This window comes from Rhipicephalus microplus, chromosome 7 (genome assembly GCF_043290135.1).
Source record: "Rhipicephalus microplus isolate Deutch F79 chromosome 7, USDA_Rmic, whole genome shotgun sequence".
Classification (NCBI taxonomy): Eukaryota; Metazoa; Arthropoda; class Arachnida; order Ixodida; family Ixodidae; genus Rhipicephalus; species Rhipicephalus microplus.
The window spans coordinates 113,480,395-113,505,589 of NC_134706.1; the positions used below are offsets into that span (position 1 = coordinate 113,480,395).

Sequence of the window (25,195 nt, forward strand, 5' to 3'; positions counted from 1 at the left end):
TATCAATTATATGAACAGTCTCGGCTGGTTTTTTACCGCCGCCGTCAATCACATTATATGTGTGTGTGTGTGTGTGTGTGTATATATATATATATATATATATATATATATATATATATATATATATATATATACATACATATCTATTAGAAAACTCAAGAAAGAAAAAAAGCCACCCGCCCTCATCAGCCAGCTTGTAACGACGCACCGACGCGCGCTCATTGCCCACTTGTATTTTGCTCCGCGAATGGCAGGGGGGGAAGAAGCGGCTAAATGCTTGGGCGCACGCGCTTATCCTTCGGTGGGGAGAATGGTGTGCCTTGGACTTCGGCCCGAATGATTGTGTTAGTTACCGGGCGCACAAAGGTCACTTCGCTCACTGCACAGGCCCCATTTGTGAAAAGAGCGCGCTTTTCATACACAGTGAAGTATAATTACTGGGACACTTGTTTGTTTGCACTCATCTGTACTTGTGATTACGTTTCGTGCATCCTTTTTGTTTAAACGGTGCTTTAAGTGCCGAGCAGTAAGCGTTGTTACTTCGCTCTCGTCCTGTGTATATTGTTTTTGTGCATCATTTGTTTGTGAGCAGAATGCTGCACGTTTCGATCTGCTTATGGTTCTCAGCGTCACATTCCAAGTTCTTGCTATTGCAATCATTGCTACAAGCTCGCAGTGAAACTGACTTTTTATGTTTTTATTGTTTTTAATTTACCGCTGCGTTAGCCGTGCACCCTCGAAGCTTATAGATCGCTATCGTGTCGCCGTGACCGCGTTTCTGTGCACTGGACTGCTGTGGCAGCAAAAAGCTTGTTCTCAATCCCCGTGCGCTGGCTGCACGCATGCTCTCAAAACTGAGTACAGTCGAGCCTACTTATAACGGCCCCACTTAAAACGAACTTTCACTTAAAACGAACAATATCCGCGTGACCGTGAAAATATACATTGGTTCAATGGCACAAAATCGCACTTACTTACAACGAACGTCTCCTAGCGCAGCTGATCGGTTACAGCAAACGGAGTCAGCGGTCTGCCGACTTCCCGGGAAACCACTCTCGACCATCGATAAGGCATCAGCGAGGTGCCCATACACTCTTATTGTTAAACGTCGAACTTGCCTCCATGACCCTCTAGTTGTCGCTCTTTCCGACCCTTGTAGGAAGGAAAGCTGTTTCCTTCCTCCATGCCCCAACTGCTTTTTGTTACGCACCCCTCCGTCCTTTGTCCCCCCGCTACTCAGAGCACCCGGCATCGCCAGACGAAGACCATGTTTTCGCACTGTCACCGATCTTTCGAAGAGCGGTCGGCCATCTACCCTATTTTCGATCGCTAGTTCTGTTGTTGGCGTCGCCGGCCTGCAGTGACCAGACCATTTGCCAACATGGTCGGCCAGCGACTGTATCCGATAGTCTGCGTCTAGTGCACGTGCGTACGCTACCCCATTGACTCAGATAATTTGCGATTCTTATCGTGGTTAGGACTTAGGTAATCTCGCTCACTTCGCAATCGGCTTAGCATGCCTTCCGTGCGCGTGCAGATGTGCGAAAATGGCTGTTAATTTGCGCAGAACGAATCGCGAAATATCGAAGTTCGTGAGGCTACGCGAACCCTCCGGTGCAACAAAACGATTTTTTGACCACGGCCGCCGATTCTTCGAACACCGCTGCGCGCACCGATCCAGGCAACCGTGGTTTGACTTCTGCGCGCACAGGCGCACTTTCAAGTCTTTCTACGTGCGAGTTTCGCCGACCTTTCAAGCAAGCTACCCAACCTGCCTCTTCCTCATGTGTTTTGGTTTTCAAGGTCACCCTCCCACCGCATCCTCCCCTCTCTTTAACTCCTTGCCCTTCTCTCGCAAATCTGCTCTCCTCTCTTGATCAGAACTCCTTCGCCCGTTTCCACCACTTCACGGCCAGCCACGCTGGCTCGAATTAGTGTCGTTTTCTGACAGGAAATGGGCCCAGAGCTGTTGCACGTGTTCTGGCATGTGTGTCGCGTGTGCGCATCTAGCTCACTCTTGGTGTGCGTGTGTAGTCATGATGGCAGACAGGAGGACTAGCACGCTTTTTCCTACCACTCAACAAAACGTCGAAAGTGTGACCGCTTGGCTTGAGCGTAATCCGCGCATTAGGTGCCATGTTGCGGATCGCTTGCTCATAGCTGTTGACCACCTGGCAGCTAACTTTCCGCTTCGGGCGTCCCGGTTTTCAGCTGTGGATATGGTGAATATTTCGTGGACAGCAGTGACGGCTACATGTGCGCGAAACTGTTTTTGCGAGACCGACTTCATCGAGGTCGGGCCCGATGCTGAGCCTGAAGCTTCCGAACAGAACCACTGCGGCGGCGATTTGTGGCCGCGTGCCGTCGACTCTGACCTGGGAGAGCGGGTGGGACATCTGTAGCAGTGGTTTAATTACGGCCGATGATGATGCAGACACTGCGGAACCGTGCACGAATTGGGGCATTGTGGATGAAGTAGGTGGGGAGAGCGATTGGAAGGAATTCGATTGCGATAACGACAAAACTTCAGAGCCAGTGCCTCATGCAGCTTATGCCACGGGCCTTGGCGAACGAGCACCCTGCCGTTTTAAATGAACTCGTGACCGCCCTTATCGCTTCTGCTCTTCGAAACACGTGCATTACGGACTTTTTTTGGGGAAAAAAAAAGTTGTGTTTTCACTCGCCACTTTTTTTAAAAGCTGTGTTTCATTTACTACGAACTTTGGGATACAGCGAACGGATCCCGTGTCACTCTCAGGTTCGTTACAAGCGGGCTCAACTGTATAGTGTCTAGCTATGTATGATCGCATCTGCCGCAGTTTTGCCTGCAGCGTTTGCACAAAGCAGGGTCGCTTTGACTGGTCGAGCGTTGAACGCGAGCATACGCTTTCGGAGTTCTGTCAGTTACAACGTCGCATTACACAGTCCTGTCAAAAGCAACCACGGTTGCCTCCACAGTGGTTGTGGCAAACAATAACCACATGCAGTGCACAATACAGTGCGAACACTGGCCACGCGCGTACTTCCGAAGCTTTGAGCACGCTAATCCTAGCATTCATTGGAAGGTTTCGCTACTAAAGTTCATATCACCTGTTGCGATGAGGAAAAGTGTTCGGTACATCAAAATTTTGGCCCAATGGACACAGTGGAATTTGTATCTGGCAGTTTCGCATTACTGACATTCTACTGTGGGTTTACAGTAGAATTCTGAATTCACGCACAGTAGAAAGGCCTCTCCCATGTTCCGCCAGTTAACCCAGTCCTGTGCTTACTGCTGTCAATTTATACCTGCAAACGTCGTAATCTCATCTGCCCACCTAATTTTCTGTCTCCCCCCCCCCCCTAACCCACTTGCAGCGGTTGAGCCTCCTAAATTCAATTACAATAAAAAGCCATCTCTGCATGAAAAGCCTGAATCGGACCAACCTGCATTTTTTGTCAATGCGGCCAGATCAAGAGTAGAAATTTCGATTTCCTTCATGACAACCGTACAATGTAAGAAATAGACACAATCCAGGAGTTTCCCGGAAAATGCGGTAGACTTGGCAGGTAAGCACAAGCGGACAACCAGTACTCGTAATGCACAGTATGTGTTCTATGCATGACCGTCCTCACCACGCAGTGTGAAGGCGTTCATGAAGAGGGGCGTGCATTCGCTCTTGCGCAGCTTCTTGTGCGGCGGAGGCCCTGACAGGAAGCGCTCCTCCATGTCTTGCACAAAGAGGTCCTCCGCAGCTATCCGCTCCTTCTGAACCCCTGACGGCGCGATGTAGATCTCGTGCCTGCATCGCAGAGTGAAATGAGAGGGGCCCACAAGTCAAACTTCAATGTGTGACCAAGCGGAACCATGTCTGCCGATCACAATTTGTCTTTCAGCTCGTAAATGGCCATTATGGCATTTGCTTACTCACTCATAAGGTTATCAAACAAGACAAAGCCATGCTTCAACTATAGCTCCCTTTAACATATGGAATAACTGTTTTAAATATTTTTTTTACTACGACAATACCCGACTGGATTGATGTTACTACTGAAATCGTTCATTAAGTCTTTAACAATGTCTGAAAAATATCTGTACACTTTACGAATTTACATTTGTGTAATTTTATTTGTTCATTATGAGTGCTTATTGAATTCTTAAAAATGCTCGAAAAATGCTTGCAACTCCCATGAATCTATATGTGCTAAACTGCTATATCCACCCTGCCAACAGCTGCTACCACAATGAAGTCCCTATAAACAAATAAATTAATAAAGCAATAAACTTTAAAAATGCTTTTTTTTGTCTCAGACAAAAAACAATACACAATGGCAACAGGCAGGGAAGCAAGAGTGGCAGGAAGTCCATATACGAAAAACAAAGTGGACAAAAAAGACAAATTTATGAATGTGGTTGCCAGCTGCAATCTAAATAGCAAGCTACTAGGGGCAGCCACTCCTATGCTGCATGTGAAATAGGTTTGCCTGCTGAATTTTTACTAATGCCCTGCCAATAAAATATTATTTGTTCTCGTCGTTTATCACTGTTCTCGTCGTTTATCACTCGTCTTTCATTACTGAAATGTTTTCTAATCAAAGGTGTGAATAAGAAAATTTTGAGTGGAAAGAGAGTTTAAATATTATTTAGTTTTAGCGCATATAAAGTAAAATATTTCTGTAAAATGTTTTTTAAATTTTTCCAATCAAAACTGCAGAAAAAAAGTGCAGAGGATCCCTAAGCATATTTTAACAAGACGGAAACATAAAGCTACAATAATGCTGCTTTTGACCTGGAATTTCGTCAGAAAGTTTGATCGGATGCCAAAGATTTTTAGCATCTAAAATTTCAGATGTTTTGTTACATGTTGACGTTTACAAGGCAGATTTGAAACTCTGGACCCGAAGAAAGCAAAATCTTGTCTGCCACATCATTTGGGCTTCCACAAACGAGGCGGAGAGGCTGAAGAAATGGCATTTTCACTTTTCACGAGCACGTCGGCATCACTTTGGTCGCACGACATCATATACATACATATATGCTATTTGGCATCTGCACTGCCTCGTTCTTGGCAAGACAACTACCCCACCGGCGCTTCACCGACGTACCCAAGAGAAACATTCATGTTGATATCACATGAAAAATATGCTTAGGAATCCTCTTCAATGTTTTTTTTTGTTTTTGCATTTGCAGTTTCACTCCAAGGTAGTCCAAAAATGTTTGTGAAAAAATTGGCCCCGTATCTGCATGTTTCATTGCAAATGTCGTCAAAAGACGACAGTCTTGAGTCTGGAAAGAGAGAACAAAACGTTTATTTGATGTTCTGCACAAGAAAAACAGTGAATGGTATTCTGGAGGCGCTGCGGTACAGAGTCTCGATTCGTGCAACGAAGGCGAACAAGCGCATTGAGGCACGTTAGACCCAAGTGCTACCAGGCAGTTATCGTCAAAAACGAAGGAAGTTATGCACGCCAGTCTCACAGGCGATAAGGTGTAGAATCAAAAGCGACGGGCAGGTGCCACCACTGTGTCGTCTGAGCAAAGCATTGGAGACACTCGCCTGTTTGAGCATCGCGTTGTATTGTCAGCGTAACGTAATAAACGCTAGGGTCCTTAGAATTACTTATGCATGCCTTCTCTGGGATAAAGACACACATACAAAATATTGACGTGTTTTTATGGAGCCGCAGATATGCGCAATTATTGCTTTTTAATTGGCAATCACACAAGTATAAACGCTGCAACTTGAGCAATATTGGTGGGTGCTGCACATGGGGTTGGCCGTTTGCGGCATCGTTTGGAACCGTTAGGGGTATCGTTATGGTGGACAAACAGACAAATGTACAAACAGACAGAAAGACCAAAATGTTTGTGTCGAAGTACCCCAAGAAAGACGTCTTTAATATACAAAAAATATTCTATGCGATTTATAATTACGCTTCAATATTCGAATTCACCTCGCCCCCAAAATTTTGCCATCTGCACAGCTCTAGTTTTTCACCGTCAGAGCTTGATATCAATATGAAAGGAGGAGCGATTCTCAAGTTACTTTGTGATGCAGGAAGTTTCTTTAGATGTGTGCACGGTATAGTTGTCAACAGTACAGCTATTCACTCTGTGCTCTTTCCAATGAGTGCACATTAACAGCAATAACACGCGACGAAAAGAAACGAGGCTTGGTTCAATAGTGCGCGACAAGTGAGGCGACAACCTGAATTACAGCATGTTTTTTCGCAGTGCCACGTTTCGAAGTCTGTGATGTCACATGTGTACACACACGCAATGCGTCGGTACCAGAGCTGTTCCCAGAATCAGGCGAGACCTAGTATGTAATGTTAAAATTATGCAATATTATGCATACGGTATTGACATTCCAGTATGCTGTTATACTATGCATTATTCTAACAAAGCCTTACAATTCAGTTTTATCACAATGCAGCTGTGTGATACCCCAACAACTTGGTAATGTTGGTACTGGTGGAGTGGGAAACTGCAAGTAGCTTCACATAATGTGTCAACCGCTGGTTGCTGCAGCGGAATCACTGACGAAATTTTTTCCAGTATAAACATGGACGTTCGTTCCACCTGCTTTTACTGGGGAATTGACTCCAACCTCCAAGACAGTTCAGAACAACTTTTTCTGAATGGAGTATTCATTCTAAATAGAGAGTGAATGCAAATGCAGACACAGAAAGGAAATTGCAACACCACAAACACTCAAAGGTGTTTGTGGTGTCATTTTTTTTCTGGTACTGTATATCACGGGAGAGCAAGGTTCGACAATCAAAAACAAGCAGTGATGTACTTTTTCTCGGCAATAAATGTCAGTTAGAAACTGTGACACGGATGTTGCCTTGTTGGCAACATCTCTCTCCTGCATGGTTGATATCCCTAGCGAGATGAGTAAAGACTCGCTGCAACTAACATTGCCAATGCGACAGCTTGCCGTGCTTGTTGCCAACCACATCCAACAAAAGAAAAAAAAAACAAGCTCGAATAAACAAACAACTCTACCAGTGAGGCCAACTCGAGATTAGATAGTGCCATGTTTGTCTCTTCTTGCTTACAATGTTCTTTATTCAACTTCAGCAGCATAGCAAATAGCTCAATTGAATACCCAAATATGAATTCCATTGCACAGGATAGCAAATAGCCTAATTGACTACCCTAATAAGAATTACATTGTGCAGGGTATTGCGCTATGAAGCACACCATGCTTCCCGCTTGCTTTTTCGCTCTGCCGCAGCGTAGGCGATGAACGCATTCAGGTGCATTTCTTGGCAGCTGCCAGCTGTAGGACGCACTGTGATTTCATAAACACCTTGATAAGGACGCTATGTAATTAAACGATTTGCAGCAATAGTGCAACTTTATTGTATCAATGTAAGATAACCGTTATTATGACTGTCATCAACATTGGGATTCTTCCGGAGGCTGAGAACCCGACAAAGAGCAAAGGTGTTTAGTTGAGACAGTCTCATTACCTCTGTCAAGCATGAACAAGGGTGTCAACGAACCGGTATAGCATGAAGAAAACCTGCAAGACTGGAAAAGCCACAGTGACCTTGGCTCCAAACAATGCACAAAGGCGTTCCGGGCAAGCGACAAGGCGACGGGGCTATTGTCGAAGCCACCGTGGTATTTGCTGTTTGGGGTGGCAGGTAAGACTAATCCGGCTGCCACTGGATCTTTTGAGGAGAGCGAAGTCACATGAATTTGCAGGTGTTTAGGAGTTGCTCCTAGCAAATGACGAGAGATTAGTCGACCACCCCTCAATCACCCTTTCTCCATAACATCAGCTGCATGTGCATGGAGTAGAATGTTTGACGATAAACCTGTCGGCCGCTATATTGATCTACCCGAATGCAGACAGGCAAGCTTGGCACATGTCCATTCGAAACGGTAAAAGCGCGTTGAAAGTTAAGACACAAAGAAGGCACACACACACTTTATTTTTCGTTTGCAAGGCTCCTTATAGGGCCAAAAATATGAGCACACCTGCTGTGCAGTAGAACGAGATCATTACTAGGCACCATAACGGACACCAAGAAAACCAAACTGTTTGTTTTGTGTTTTCGTTCTCAGTGTACTTTTATCGTTCTTAAACATGGATTACCAATATGTACAGATGTCCACCTTGATGACCTCTTCCACACCTTTCCTTTCCAGCTTAAACCCCTTGCAAAGAGAGTTCTCGAGGACCTTGATCAGCTAAGGTCCTCGGATATGTGCGAAACTTAGGTGTTGTGCGTTCATGACCCCATTTGAAAATCGTTTAGACTGTGTCCTCTCCACATGCATTGTGGAGACGACACAGTCTTTTCCCGCCTTCGTGGGTGGAGTGCCAAGACCATCGAGTGCCGTATTGGCTGAAGATGCAGACCATGCAGCGAGGGTTGGCAGCGCGGATCTATATAAGCAGAAGACATGGTTTTTAGTTTAACCAGCATTTCATTACTTAATCACTTGGTACCATATGTCGACTTCCCAGCTTCTAACCACATAAATAAATTTTTGTCGTTGAACGTGCGCCTCTTCTGACTTGTTAAACGATGGATCCTACAATGGGAGCCCAATGAGACCTGCTGGACCTGGAGTCACAACAAGTGGACGGCAGCGGTGGGATGCCGTCAACCCGGTATCCCAGCACCCTGCTTAGTTACACTGAATGCCAAAACAATGCACCGTGTTTGAAAGAAATGAATGTTTAAAAATGTAAAAAAAATCAAAGAAACTTTCATTTTCCCAACACTACTAAACAATGTTTCAGACTAAGACAAGAAAGCCTGGCCTTCTTATTGACTAGTTACAATTAATGTTTTGTTTAACAATGAAAAATGACCCTTTAAAATTCCCCTTCTGAAAGTGAGGTTTGTTATAATGAGGTTGAAAAATGCAACATGATGGAACATTACTTTCCCACAGCTCAAAATGTCACACCTTTCAGTGAGAAACACACACCATATTCATTGTTATAACAGGTGCCCATAAACTGTACAAAGTGTGACTACTGACCCATGCCGGATGCTGATGCCGCCGCCAGTGCCGGTGACCCATCCCAGATCGTAGAACTGGCGGCACAGCTCAGGGATCAGATTTCGGGGGTGCTCCTGGTTTAAACAAAAGTGAAAAAACTATAAATTAAACGAATACACATAGAGCTGCATACATATATATAAACACACATCCACCATCTACAATGTCCTATCATACTATGTGGAAAACACGCACACAGGAACCTACACATTTTTCTACCAAAACTGGGCTGTTATCTTCCAGCTTATGCCTTACTCTCTTCTGTGCTCACACACTCTAAAATAAGAAATCGAGTATCTGGGGAGTGTTCCTGCTACACAACAATAATTGTCATCTATTTTGGTAACTTTCCTCGCACTATCACCACGGTTCCAGTAGATCGCGGTGGCAAACGGCACGCACGTTAAGAGTGTGACATATATGATTCCCGACAAGAAAGTGGCCAGCGCCAGGTTTTCTCGAGAAAGGCAAAGCGAACAAGTCAGATGAGGATTATTGTTGTGTAGAAGAACTACTCCCCGAATACTCTATTTTTTTCTTTATGTGTATTCCCCTGCAATTTCTTTTTACTACCTCGTAGCGGGAGGACAACAGGGGGAAATGCTGGACGAATGTGCTGGGTGACCTGCACGCTGCCCAAAAAAATTTCTGCTTCTGCATGTTCGTTACATTCTCGCAATTGCATTCAAAATGTAGTAGTGGCTAGTCGAGTTCCTAAGTGGACATAGTGTTTGATGTGCAAGACATGGTCTGCAAAGATGTGAAGTGTCCTCAACGGTCTATCTTTGGGTCAGTCTCGCACGTGGTAAGCCACAAGCCCTAAGCAACATTAAATGCAGTAAGGGTCTCAGAAACGTGGCAGTAGCAGGGACTCTGTAGCTTGTCCGGTAAGGTGCAATAACCCCCTTGGCGGCAGTGTGTACACATCCCATTTAAGAGAATGTCACGCACAGCATGTTTTTTCAAATGGCTTGAACTCAGTGTGCAGATTTGTAGAGGCTTCCTGAGTGAACAAACAGCATATGCTTAACTTCATGACACTTCGTATTGCTGCAGATGATCACATTGCTGAAGACGCTACAGTGTTCAACGATCATTCAACGTGGGCTGTTTCGCAACCAATGTAGGGTTTCTCTTTTTTCTTTGTTCCAAATTAGTGCAACCAAGAATCAAGCTATGCATGCATTTTGGACCTAGTATTTTATTTTTTGATGCAAGAATTCAAGGTGACTATTTGCAGAGTAAATAAATATTTAATTGCATGCTAATTATTGTCACTTACTCACTCTCAGAAAATGACACCTTCCTTAAATTTCTGTCTTGAAATGTAACAATGAGAGCCTTGAAACCATGCCATGCAAATTTGACGTACATCCAGACAGTGAATCACAATTCCCGCCCAAATAGAATATAGATTTAACCAAAGCAACGTTTCCTGGCGAAAACGAAAGAGGCAGACAATGGCTTGTGGCATTCATTTCTTGCATATAGGTTTGGGGCCATCAATAACAACATTAACGGTGAGACAGGCCACTGGTGCAATCATTTTACAGTCTCACAGAAGATCAAACCTCTGCAGTTTCTTGGTTATTTACAGGGACGAATGCAACAGGTGTGATATAAATATTTCTCTGCATGTTATTATTTCTTCATATTGTTTCAAAATACACTTAACCGATGAACAGCACTGAATGATTGATATGTGGGGTTTAACGTCCCAAAACCACTATATGATTATGAGAGACGCCGTAGTGGAGGGCTCCGGAAATTTAGACCACCTGGAGTTCTTTAACGTGCACCCAAATCTGAGCACACGGGCCTACAACATTTCCGCCTCCATCAGAAATGCAGCCGCCGCAGCCGGGATTCAAACCTGCGCCGTGCGGGTCAGCAGCCGAGTACCTTAGCCACTAGACCACCGCGGCGGGGCGAACAGCACTGAAAGATTTACCAGTGCCACTGTTGATATCTTGAGAACTGCGGTGTGCATAACATATGAATACGATACAATTTTAAAGGACTACTTTGGTAATGTACCCTTGGAAGCAGCACACTTTTTCGGGAGGGATTGGGGGAGGGCACTTTTTGATCTGAGGTGAGGGCCAGGCACACAGGTGTGCCGTCATTTTGTGCCCTGTATGCCAGGGCAAAGAAGAAAAAAAACGGGAGGCGGGTGGACACAGGCTCGGTGTTTCACCCCATGGCTGCAAAAATGTTGAGGAGTAAAAGTTGCACCGAAGTGGCATGGCATGAGCATATTGGAAGGTTCAAAAGTTTCTACTTCTTATCAATGCCGCGCTAAACTAAATAAGCATGAAATTGAACTCGGCGAAACAAAACTTTTGCCCCGGGCGGGTAAGCACCCGCCACCTCCTTCGACTTTCTACGCTAGCGCTGACGGAGTTCCACGACAATTCACCGCGGCAGGATATCAAGATCTCGAGAAGCAGCAAGCTTTCGCGCAGATGTGTCAACCACCCACGCGGAGAGCGTGGAAGGACCGCCGAACCAGGACGCCAGCTGAAGTTATCTCAAAGCACGATGTCATTCTGAACAAAACAGATAGCCCCATATCAATCCCGAGATGACCACGTTCGGCACGCGACAGCGTGCTTATCACGACCGACCTCGTCCTAAGAGAGCATAACACGGTTACACTTCCAATCGGCGTCTACTTTCGAGAGCGCGATAGACCATCCTCCACACCTTGTCCACGTTAAGCAATCCAATCGCGATCCTATCGACTGAAACTAGATTACGACCGGGAATGATCGCGATCTAGAGTGCACCACCTCAGCGCCATAACTTAGGGGGAGCTGAGGGGGTTCTAATGCCCCCATTTTTTTTTTTAGTGATTTACATTTAGGGTGGTACTAAAAGTATTCACTATTCACACGCCTTCACATAGACCACCGATTACCAAAGTGAGGCCGATCTACACACAAACACCCCCCCCCCCCCCCCCACCGAAAAATATTTCCGGGTACGGCCCTGCACCACACCACATGTGAACATGCGTGCAGAACACTTCCAAGAGTGTGGCAGCTTGGGCTAGTTGGTATGGCATGACGATAGTTATAGCGCAAGAACAAAACGACGACACAGAGACAAGAAGGAAAGGACACGAAAGACACGAGCGTGTCCTTCTTGTCTCTGTGTCGTCGTTTTGTTCTCGCGCTATACTTATCGTACTGCCAAGAGATCACCAGCACATGCGGAGCCAGACCCGCATCTTCAGCTGCGCATCGGGTTAATAGGAAAACTGCGTGCCACCGTACCGCGGCGTTAACCGGCGATATCGCGCACGGCTTGCATGCGGGTCGTGGCAAAGGTCAGAGTACATCGAAACAATACCTCGTCGGACGCCGTGTCAGGCTTGTCGGTAGTCATGCTCAATAACCCGAAGCTGTAACAGGCGACGAACAGATTCAGCGGCCGACGCAAAGTGCAGCTAGAACAATGCGATCAGACAAGAGCGGCTGTCCGGTGTGCTCAGCTGTTTTTTTGGCGCGTCGATTGTTATCGCGACACGCGCCGCAGTTTCGCAAATGCGCTGTACACCAGGGCCTCTTAAAAAAGGTAAAGCAACGCAAGAACAAAACGACACGAAATAAAATAGCAATAGCGAGGCTTTTAGGCACTTTTGTTTTTTCATAATTTCGTATTAAGCAAAGCGATAGCGATACGAAAAAAAAAAGACACGCCAATAATTGTGATTAATTATCCGTTGGCCTACGTTGGTCTAGCGACGCACGACGATAAATCATGTGATTTTAAACAGAACTAAAAAAAAAATTGAACTTTCACTACTGCTCTGCAGCGGATTCCTCGCTCCCGAAAGCGCGGGAAATTTTAAATGCAACCCGGCTACTTCGTGCTCTTCGGCCGCATTGCCCGGATAGTTTCACAAAAGAGGTCTATCTCTGACGATTGATACGCGGGAAATATGGTTTCATTTCACAAGTTAAACGTTACATTCATTAAATCATCGGTCCCAGCCATCAGAACAAGGATATATTTGTTTTCAGCCACGATTCGAGGCAAGTCTTTACTTGCTAGAAGAAATTAGACAACACAAACCGCCGGGAAAGATTATGCGAAAGAAATGTATTAGGCTCCTTTCTTTCGCCAATTCTTCCCTGGTGGTTTGCGTCATCTAACTTTCTTGCAACACGCACCGATTAACCCAACAAGTTACTAAAGTATTTGCTAGCGCTGGTTCTCAAGGACCCCAACCTTCTGCTATCTGAAAACAGATAATGAGAAAAGAAGTAGCATTTTTCAGTGGGACAAGCATGGAGTGATGCGGTTCTTTCTCTTCCAAAGCACTCACTTCTGCTTCCTGAGATTTTCAGAATATGCATATTTAATAAATGAAATTGGTGCAGAACTGATAGTTCTTATTCAAATTAACAGTTATACATATCAAACAAATACAATATGGAAGCATATCTTTATGTATCATAAGCACAAATTAACTTTAGGGGTAATTAAAATAAACAAAATGAGTCTCTAGAAAAGGGAAATACCAACCACACTTCTTTTTAAACGGCTTTCGAGATCCACTAGCTTTGATAGAGCAATAAGCACACAATTTGCCCAAGGAATGCAGCTGGTAGGATGAAAGGTGACCCGACACGTTCAAGTACACTATATACAAGGCACCTACAGAACCAGGATTAGCTCAGAAGGCTGGTAGATTGGGCTGGTCGTTATGTCATGATGATTGCATAGCTTGAACTGCGGACTAAGACGCCAAGGACAACGAGGACGAGTGCTGCTGTACAGAACCTGTTGATTCTTATGGCGCACTGTTTGAAAACAAAGGAAGGCTCAGAAAAAGAAAAAGTAACGCATGCAACACGAGTGTGTTGCAAGAATAAATTATGTACAACCAACTAGTCCCTACTCTGGCCCTGTGTGCAGAACACGAAAACATACGAATGGCAAAAAAAACACGACAAAAAATAGGGAACACAAATAAGTTGAGCAGAGCAATTAGGTCAAACAAGGTGAAAGATACCAAAGTCCGAAACCAAAAAGAAAAAAAAACAGTGAAAGAACTTTCACTCGATGAGCGTGCCAATGCTTTCCAGAAAACTTCCACCCTTCTCAGAGAAGGACAAATAACGCTTGCTCACATGAACATAGCATTCACATGCAGTTTGTGCAGCCCCGATGATAACTCGGGTACAAGCACTCCTGTGTTTATTGAATGTAACAGTGTACCCGAAAAGAGGCGTACAGTACAAATTCTCGCAATAAACAAACTTTTTTCCCATTTCTAACATTGTCAGCATGTTGCCGTAGTCAGTCATTTAGACGTCTTCATCGCCTGTGCAATGTAGCATGTTGTGTTTGAGGTTCCCCTACCAAAGGGTAGGGGAACCTCACATACAACTTTTTGTGAGCATTACACATACTTGGTCCAAGGTTCACATTGCATGCAGCAGATGACTCTCTTGGGGAGGGGTCGTTGATTTACCAAAACTTATCAATTTGAACAATGCCTATTTTAAAATTTTCTTCAGTTGAATTGTCAAGCCTTGCCCTTCCTTCTGCTCAGCCTCATTTGTCGGGAAAATGGAGTCTCGGACAGACGCCGGCGAAGGCTTCCAGCATACCTGAAGCCATAAGTTGGGACACTTCAGCTACGAAGCTCACAGAAATACAGAAATACTGTGCTTGCAAGATCTGTCTAAAGACAACCAGAAAGCAGGTGCGCGGTATGCCTCACATGACCAGCTTGCTGTGTGCAGAAGACCAAAAAAAAAACACTCTTCTTCCTGTATCTCTTTGTTCTAGTCCTCAGTTTGTGCTACAGCAACCACAAGAATTAGCAAACAGTTCGTACCTTTGTACCTGCTATTTTCACTGCTTGATTCACAACAAAGTGATGTGCAGCCCTAAGGTTGCTTTTCTTGCTCAAGCGGCCGCATATCCTTAGACCGGCATTTGGTTCAGTTACGCGAGATAGAGTTAGTTTCCAGCCTTACTTCAACAAGATCCTTATTTATTGCCATCGTATTCATTGCATAGCCCTTGCAGTGAAACAGATTTTTTTGTTATGACTGCATGTCAACTAACAGGCATGTCAAACAGTAGAGATAATACAGTAAACGCAATAAGTTCTCAGTTGTCATGCAAGCCATTTTGATCACAAAAAAAAAAGATTGTCGTGCCCCCTGTTTGGGAATATAGCAGAGCCCGCTCTCTAGAATTCCAAACTTGAAAAAAATACATACTCAACTTAATCAAAAAAACACCGAGTTCTCCGAGCGAGGGAAATCAGAATAAAAAAAACACCGAGCGAGGGAAATCAGAAACAACAGAAATGTTTACGGAAATTCTTTACGGAAAGTCTTATTGACTAGAAGCACTGCTGCAACATCTCTTCAGCCACTGATAAATATTTTTAGACCAGCTGTAATAAAGCCAACTTACCAGACTTCTGTTAAACTGATGCATGGAGGCTACAAAGACTCGCAATGGCATAATAGACTTTGCTCAATCAGTAGGCTCGTGATGTCACAAGTAAGTGTGGCCACCATAGATAAAAGCGCTGTAATTAAAGTTGTGACCTTGCTTTCGAATAACAGCAATAAAAATAATAATCTTGCTAATTTCAAGCATATTATGTCCTAAAGTGATCCTATGATCTTCAAAGACATAGGATAGCAGAGGACTCCGATAATTTTGATGCCCTGGTGTTCTTCAACTAGCACAAAAATCTAAGTACATTCATACCTCAATATAACAAAGTTACAGCTCATAAGAAAATAAGTTCAGTATATTCAAAAAATCGTTATAAAGGTTGTTCCTCTTATTGTATCCATTGCAAGACCATTTTTCATTTACTTCATTGTAACCAATATTTCCCTATATTTGTGCTCGTTGTAATGAGGTTTGAGTGTACGTGGGCATATAACAATGCACCATCAAAACTGGGATTTCATCCCGCAATTCCATCAAAACTGGGATTCCATCTCGCAACCTTCAGGTCTTCAAGCAACGGCAAGCTCACCTCCCAGGACATGATGGGGGGCGACACCTGCGCTGCAACGACAGGACGGGCTGCCGCAACAGCGTCTCGCATCTTCTGCTCGTGGCTCTTCGGCTTAGCCTTGCGCTTTGGCATTGGCTTGATCAGAAGCACGGGCAGGTCAGCCGGGGCCGGCGCAGTCACAGCCACGCCACCTGCTAATGGCACGAAAAAAAATCGCTTTTAAGGGACTCTGTCACACTTTTTGAATGTGAAAAATAGAACATCATAGAGCTGTACTCAAGGCTACCAGACATGCGTGCATTGCCAAACATGCAGCAAAGAGTCAACTATTTCACGTCAAAGCCTGCCAAAAATCGCTTGCTCCCTTGTTCACATGGTCATCCCGACTATGCAGTCAATGCAAGCACAGCCAATAGTTTGGAAGGCCAAGTGCAAGTGCCGCACAATTTTGAACTATAGACTATCTTACAGTAGGGCTTTAGTTCTGCCACATTGGCTGTTAGCCTTTGTGTTTTGGATCTTTAACAACTAAACTAACAGTTTTATGGTAGAAACATAGGCATGAAACCAGTTGGGTTGGAGCATGCACTGCTTGAAGATCTTATCCAAACTAACAGTTTTATGGTAGAAACATAGGCATGAAACCAGTTGGGTTGGAGCATGCACTGTTTGAAGATCTTATCCATATATGTCACGATATACAAAAACAAGAAAGCACCGACTTATCAGCCCAAGATGGCGGCACCCATACGTCTTAATACTCTGTATCGTTGGATATGACTTGAAGGGTCCATGAAACGCTTTTTGCAGTTTCCATTTTTTATTAGCTCACTATTGCAACAAATTATTGGCACCATAATTCAATCAAAATACCTCTTATTAACGAAGCTGCAAGCAATAAATAGATACCCTCCTTCTCCACTTCCCCTTTCACCATGAACTACCTCAACTCTTCATTCGAGCGCTAGGGGCTAAGCTCTGCCTTCACGGGGCCTGTGCCACACATTTCCACAGCCAATCAGATCAGCAGTCATGGTGACGTCCATGGAAGAGCATGTCACTGTGAAAGGGCGGCTGAAAACGCATTAGGCCAAATCGCAGCGATCTGCAGCAATTCGCAGTTTAAAGCATTGTAATAAATAACACACCTTACGCAGAGTGCTCAAATTGGTTTGTAAATGACCTTTTGAACTTGGTCTACCGATTCAATGTGTTTATACAATATCGTCAAAACTATTTCGGGGTCCCTTCGAGCTGGCAGGGGCCTTTCCACCGCAATAAAGGTATTCACCTGTCCCAACTTGGCCGTTCAGAGGCAAGCCGTTAGCCTCGGGCGAGACGGCAGTAGCCGCAGTAGCCTCGGCCAAAACGTTCTGTCGCAGCTCACTCATGCGTTCTTCGAACTTGAGCCGCATGTAGCGGCGGTCCTTGGCGAGACGCACGTTGGTCGACCGCTGCACGTGCGCCTGAATCAGGGGCAAGGGCAGCTCAAACAGGGACTGCATGTCACGCTGCACTGTCTGGGGACCCCGCTGGGCCACGTACTGCACGACCAGCTCCTCGGCCAACGACTCAGACAACAGCGCCCGGCCATTTTTGAGCAGAATGCCCTTGGACGGACGACCAAGGTGTTCTTGGAGGTCAATAAGGTCTGCAAAGAGCGCCAAACAATGCTTAGTTATGCTTGTAAATACCATGTTTGTCAGGCTATCTCAGAAAAGATTAATAAAATCCCACATGTGCAACACCAAAACTTAGCATAGGTGCAGATGAGGTATAGCAGACTTTTATACTTGCTCGATCACAAGCCTTTTGAGGAATGTGCATTCATTCTAATAAAGGCCAATCACACTAAATTTAATACAGCACAAGAAGCGCTGTTTGGATACACAAGCGCATACATCAGGATTTATCTAAGCCTGCTTAGGTGCTGTTTGAAAACAATTAACAACAACTTTTGTAGCCTCGTCAAAACTGCTTAAATTTTATGTAGAACATGCTTGGAATTAACTAGCCCATAAAAAAGTATGGTTGCTGTTTTCATTTGGATTCGTGTTGAAACAGAGTACCAGAAAGCTGAGAACAGCATGGACTAACCAACTGGCTGTTTCTGAGCAATAGCGGTTAACAAACCTATTGGCTGTTCCTGAGCAATAGCGGAAACAATTCAAACAAGGACACAGTGCTGACACAGATCTCGTGATAAGGCTTTCTGCAACAGACAATTGCCATATATGCAGAAAAAGCTTCTGTACACCATTTGTTTTTTGATCCAAAACAAAACCAAAACACTGCCATAAACGAAGCCACAACTGCATTGAAAGCCCGTAAGCACCAAGACTAGACGAATCCACGCACTACCCATCATTCGCATGGTGGCTGAACGATCGCAGCACCAGAGTCCCCTCTAGTTATATTTAGGATACTTTATGTTTGTTCCAGTTAGTACAGTTCTGTGAAATAAGGATCATAACAGTACTTACGCAAGGGTGCCTACCATTTACTCAAGGAGTGCTTTGGTTTGGGAAAGTAGGTGCAACAGCTGCAAACTTAAGCAGCATGAAACAAAGACGCAAGAAAACATGCAAACAGAAAACCAGTGCTCAACAGCACTGGTGCTGTGATGAGCACTGCTTCGTATTCATCTACTTAGCCGCCATTCAATTTGTGCTCTCATGCCTGTTTCACTTACTCCACATATTTACAAAAACTGGCATGGTAGGACGCAAGCTTACTGCCAACATAAATAACAAGCCATAACATGAAAATGACATGCATGTCATGTGCATCATGATTGACATGATATAGTCTTGCTGAACTTGTGGCCCTTACATAGAACAAAATCAGAGCACTATGACATGAAATGTACAATAAACATGAGATCAAAACGTAAGTTATGGCATGCACGTTGCAATATATAATGACATAACGTCTTGGTTATCTAGGAAACAGCTTTATAAATTTGAGATGTAAGAAAACTGGGATGCCATGAGTGAGTGCCGAGCATACATGGAAAGTTTAAACATGAAACGCACTTCATGCATCCCATATGTCATGATTCACATGCCACTGTCTTCTTGATTTTGCAGACATTTCATTACCTTAATGTATACAGAAACTGGCATAGCAAGAGCAAGAGTAGGAAAAACATAACTGAGGGCTCATACAGGGTGTCCACAAAAATATAGTTTCATTATGATGGTATACAGAAGAATATACAAGCATGCACGTGCTACAAACATGCATGATAGTGAATGACATGTTATGTATGACACGAGTGCCTTGACTTGTCTCATCACCAAACAATGTACGCAGCATCTCTCTTACTTCTTCGCATTAGGTCGAATCGCAAAGCACGTGAGATCCAGCATATTTTTTTTTATATTTGGGGAGCTAAATTGCGGTGTAAGAGAAATATGTGTCGATGGCGATATAACAACTCCATAAGCGCATCGACAGCCTTTAGTGAGTTACAAATGCCGTTAGAGTACATACCTATAACTGCTGCCATGATGTTGTGGATTAATGGGCGATCGTTTAAAAAACCGATCAATGCAACATCAATACAACGAGCAACAGAATACCTGGTGACGAATCAAGCAAAGCGTCAATAGGAAAATTACCTCGCATTATTGCGACGATATGCGGTAATTCCCAAGGCAATGCGTTTGAAACGCTGTATTACAGTCAAAGGGTGGCCCGCATTTAATCGAAATCGCAAGTCAAAACAAGTAAAATTAGCACGTATTCTATGTCTCTGGGCCCACGAGGAAAAACTCGTCTTCGTCCAATGCGATTTTTTGTGCCTGAATGCATGAAGCGCGTGGTAAAATCAGGTTTTTTTTTTTTTTCAAGTCCAGTGTGTACGCAATCGAATTTTGACCACGAAAGCGAAATCCCCACTATGAAAGCTTCTTTATTGGGTAAGATAGCGGAGGTGAACGGGACCGCAGTAATGCACAGAATTGCTGATAATAAAGTGGGTAAACAAACCAAAAATACATATTTGCAAAAACTATGCCTCAATTGATATGCAACACGCTATAGCAGACGCCTTCAACGAGTGTTTACGATCAAAGTATTGGGAACACGCCGGCGGCTCTCATCGAAGCCGTCATTATAAAAGGCTTTACGAGCGGGCCAATTAAAATGACGCATGTTTACTAACCCGCCGGGCGCCAACTAAATGCAATCGACTCCAAGAGAGCCGTTAAAAGAGTGCTGAACCCTCCCGAGTAGCGTACTTTGACGCGAGACTAGCAGACAACCTGACGGAGCGACTGTCATCGATGTATTAGGTTTAGCGACGCAAGACCAGCACTGGGCTGCACTTACCCACAAACTCTCGGCCGTGGGTTCTCCAGTATTTTCTCGCCTTTTCGCTGACTGTCAGCAGACTGGTCACCTTGCCGCTCTCGAGTTTCTCCTCCATAAGCAGCAGTATTTCGTCGTAAATGTCTTCCGATATCGGAGGTTTGCAGCGGTCGCGTAAACGCGCGACTCTGTGCTTCACCACGGCGTCCACGATTTGCGCCATTTCGCGGTAGTTACGTTGCTTGCTACTGGGCCGCAGACTGTAGCTGGACATTTGTAGAGGCTCACGAAAATTCAGGCACGCGCCACTCCTTCGAGAACATTTTCTCGAGGTGCGTGTTCAATGGCGGTACAGGTTTAAGGACACCTCCACCCAGTGCTGCCAACCTGCGGAGCCACTTTTTTCTTCTCTGGAGTGACAAAAAATTCTCTAGATTTCCCCAGAATTTTGTGGAGAGCGGTTTTTTGAAGACTAATATGTTTGTGCAGTGAAAAAAAATTTCAAAGTTCATTTCTATGATATATTAGTGCATTCGTTTCGAAAAATTCATCGAGACACCTTGCTGAAGGTGAAAAATTGTCGCAGTACAACTTCAAAAGTTTTAAACAACATTTTATTTGAAATCACAAAGGTGTGTGGTCATGTATCACATTGGGGGGGGGGGGGGGGGGGGGCAGGGCTTGTTGTATCACAGTATTTTATACAAATCCCCAAGAAAAAAAACCTTTGCGTAGACCGAAGAAGGGATAAACTTTCAGAAAATTAATATTTAGGAACACTGCAAGTTATTGATTGATTGATATGTGGGGTTTAACGTCCCAAAACCACTATATGATTATGAGAGACGCCGTAGTGGAGGGCTCCGGAAATTTAGACCACCTGGGGTTCTTTAACGTGCACCCCACTGCAAGTTATATAATAATAGTAATAATAATAATAATAATAATAATAATAATAATAATAATAATAATAATAATAATAATAATAATAATAATAATAATAACAATAATAATAATAATAATAATAACAATAATAATAATAATAATAATAATAATAATAATAATAACAATAATAATAATAATAAGCAGAACGAGCACATAAAGCGCAGTACGTGAAATATTTCAGTGAGCAAGTTTTAAAAAATCATCAATTTACTTATTTTACTTATCAATTTACTCGATCCTGCAGAAAATGCTTAGTGGTGTTCATATAAAACATGAAGTGTTGGGCACGCTTACATAACTTATAAACAATGTCCTGAAAAACGTGCTCTCAAGCTTTGTCACGATTCAGATTTTTTATTGGTACAAATACAAGAATGTGACATGTGTTTAGTATACAAAAGGAGGTCCTAAAGTCAAAGACTGTATCGGTACCTCCTGTTAGGGCAAATTGAGGTAAGACACTGTTAGATTCAACACAGGCAATAATCAAAATTATAAACTAAGCATAATTGCAACAGAACATTGAAATATATATGTATATACATACATCTACACACATATGTATATACATACATACACATACAATATATACGTACCAAAGGAAAACAAACATAAAAGGAAACCAAATGAATCAATAAATAATGTGAAAAGTATAACTGAAAAAGAATACAAAAAGTTGTAATACATAACAAGTGGACATTCAAACAAGGTAACGCTATGGAACCGTAAGTCTAGGCGTGCATAATGTGTGATTTTAGTTTTTTTCGTGTAGTGATGCAAGTTTCTAGCATTTCTAATAACAGATAGTATTGTGTTCCAAAATGCTAAACATGAAAATTCAGCAGTTAGTTTGCCATAATTAGTAGATACCTTAGGCAAAAGAACGTTATTGTTAAGTGCAAATCTAGAATTACTATGAGCAACAAGGTCGGAAGATGAGAAGCAGATAGGAGGTAGTGTCTTGGTTATGTATTTATAGAATATGATACCTAAGTTGTAGTTGAGGAGCTCTGAAATGGTCAAAATGTTGTTATCATGAAGTAGGCATTTACCGTTACAAAAACGTGAACAGTTAGTAATGATTCTTATGGATTGGTTCTGTAGCACTTGAAGGGAAGCCAAATGATTGTTATAGGTGTTACCGCAGCACATTATGCCATAAATAATATGAGAATGAACGAATGAATAGTAGAGTGACAGTAAAGTGGAACGTTTGAAGTATGGACGAGTTTTAATAATCAGAGCGTGGATGCCGTATGCTAGTTTCTTTTTGATGTCAGAAATATGATCTATGTATTTCAAGCTAGAATCGAGAGAAATTCTGAGAAAAGAAGCGCAGAGACTGGGAAAAATAGAGTGCGAGACAAAAGTCAACGAAAGAAAGGATGCTCAAGATTTTTGATGCGTTGAAAATACTACAAATTCAGTCTTGGTTGCGTTAATAGTTAACAAGTTAGCACTGTACCAACTTGAAACCTTTTTCAAGTCATTGCTTAGCTTGTCGATGAGAAGTGAAATGCTTTTGTCAGAAGTAAGTATGGTAGTGTCATCAGCATACAAAATGGAATTCGTGAAGTGCAGACAGTTGGGAAAATCATTTATATAAATTAAAAACAGGAGCGGATATCTGATACAGGATATTGTGACGAAAATAGTTTGACCATCAAAGCATATTATATGCTATTTGGCAGTTGATACCTGGCAACCTGCTGAATGGCTAGGAAAATATATGTTTATTACAAAATTTGACTGCCATATAGTCGTTTCAAATATATCTTGCAGTCTTCCACCAGCCACAATATTTTTCAACTTTTTTTTTTTTTGAGTTGTGCAAATAACCGCATATGCATGCAGCGTACTGCTCCGACCGCGCTTTTCACAGAAACCTTGGTGACCTTGGCCCAATGGCTCCACAGTAATCCTCGGGCCAGCTGCTTAGTAACGTGACAGCGTTCGCAAAGAAAGGAAACTGATAAAAAAATAACAATGAGCCAAAGAAATCTATAACGCCACGGGTGAAAGGCGAGAAAATGGGCGGTTGGTGTGAAGGAAAACATACACTTGGCGGGCTCGAGAGAGAGCTCTTTTAGGGGCGAAGCTCTTTAAGCCGTGGGCCATGCGTCCTCGATGTGTATGAGGAGATGCCGCTAGGGGTCGAACAAGACAAACGTGCCTTGCATGGGCTACACCTTCATCAAGCTCTGTGAGTGTTCTATACCAATTTTGAACGTGGGCTTCGGGGCTGACGCAGACAGTTATATCGACAGGACTACCTGTGACTGTTTGAGCTTCAACGGATCTCCAATCCTTTTTTTTTTAATTCACCTTGCTGAGTGAAGAGCGGATGCCGGCCCCGTTAACCCTATATAACGCCGGCAGCGTTGACGACAGGAACGCGCATTCCGCCCCAATTTGCTGCCACCATGGAGTACATAGTCACAGGCACAGAGCTTCAGCCCTCTGCGTTTAATCGGGATGAGTGGGAAGAAGTACTCAATGCTCGACAGAATCACTATACGCAAAAATCCAAGACCGACGCGCTTTCCCAAGCGGAAAACGCCAGCGTTGCTGCCCAGCCACAACTCGTCCACCAAGGCTCCGTCAAGACGCCAGCGGAGAAAACAGGCACCAAAGCGTTCGCGGCACGCCTCAGACGTGACCCAATACCACAGTTACCGACGGATCATTTCAAGGTTGTTTATCACCCAAACGCTGGCATCAACATGGCAGCGTTCACAGAGTGAGAACTGCGGGCGGCGTTGCTGGACAGTAGCAGCCTTGTGGAGTCCAGCACTCAAGGTGACCTCACACGCACAAATCTGAAGAATGTTTTCACAATGTCCGCGGTGTGCCATGAGAGAACGGCCAAGTATGCACGGATAAGGCAGCTCCCTCTCCGCGGCAAGACAATTGCAGTTAAAGCCTACATCGCATCCCCGGATCAAGCCATCCAAGGTGTTATCTATCGAGAATATAACAGAGAATCACCTCAGGAGATCCTGCAGGAACTACGACGATCTAATCCGCTGCTCCCCAGTGTGCAGGCTTCAGACATGGGCCGCACATCAGTCAGTGCTGATCCACTTCATGTCCGACCCTCTTCCAGAGTCGGTCAAGTTTTTCGGCTCAGTCTTTGGAGTCTACTCCTTCAGGCCCAAAGTGGAGGCTTGTACGGATTGCCGACGGACGGGGCATCGAACAGACGTCTGCCCAGAACCCATGCGCTCCCATTGCCTCGACTGCGGATAGCAGCCACCCGGACACCCGGCCGGCCAGTGGTGCTCTCTCTCTCACTTGCATTGCCTGCGGCGGAGCTCACAAGACCGGCGACAGACTTTGCCGCCGTCAATACCAATGTGGCAAGACCCAGTGGGGAAGAAATACCTCACCACATCAGCCCCAGGAGACGCCGGACATTCACTTCGACCAGACTTCTTTTCCTCCGTTGAATTAGGCAACCAATGGACAAACCCGACGTAGGAGTCGTGAACAGAGCACACCCCATGTGACGCCATCGGTCAACCAAGACCCGCAAAAGGTGAGCAGCGTAAGTGGCATCTCCCGTGGCTCCAGTAGTCGCTCAGATTCCAGAGGTCTCTACTATCAGTCCACTATAGACCGTCTCATCAAAGAATCAGGACCTGAAACAACAAATCTCCTTAATATTCTAACGTTTAAATGCACTCACACACACCAAAATTGCCAAACCCATTAAGCGCCAAGAACCAGTAAAATTCATGACTCTCTTCCCGCTGACGCAGGCGATCATTCAGGCCCAAACAAATCTCTAGCTGATGACCATCCACCCAAGAAAAAGCGTACTTTAGAAATCACGCATGACGAGTCCAACGCATCATCTCAAGCTCTCGAGGGGCATATTAATAAAGTAGAACAAAGAGTGCATCTCGGATCCTTAT

The 25,195-nt window shown here is 44.1% G+C and overlaps 1 protein-coding gene across 2 annotated transcripts in view; it reads right to left on the reverse strand.

Annotated features, from left to right (window-relative positions):
• The window catches only part of LOC119180002 (uncharacterized), a 68,285-nt gene extending 47,430 nt beyond the window's left edge, over positions 1-20,855 (reverse strand). Inside the window, exons 1-5 of one of the 2 annotated variants that reach the window (XM_075869586.1) lie at positions 20,355-20,855; positions 17,311-17,670; positions 16,038-16,210; positions 8,993-9,087; positions 3,616-3,782 (exon numbers count right to left, since the gene is read on the reverse strand). In XM_075869586.1, coding sequence (XP_075725701.1) covers positions 3,616-3,782; positions 8,993-9,087; positions 16,038-16,210; positions 17,311-17,670; positions 20,355-20,607 — 1,048 coding nt within the window. In that variant the 5' untranslated portion in view covers positions 20,608-20,855. Of the gene's footprint in view, positions 1-3,615; positions 3,783-8,992; positions 9,088-16,037; positions 16,214-17,310; positions 17,671-20,354 lie in introns of both variants that reach the window. The other variant, XM_075869585.1, reaches the window with a different exon arrangement.
• Between the last annotated feature and the right edge of the window lie 4,340 nt (positions 20,856-25,195).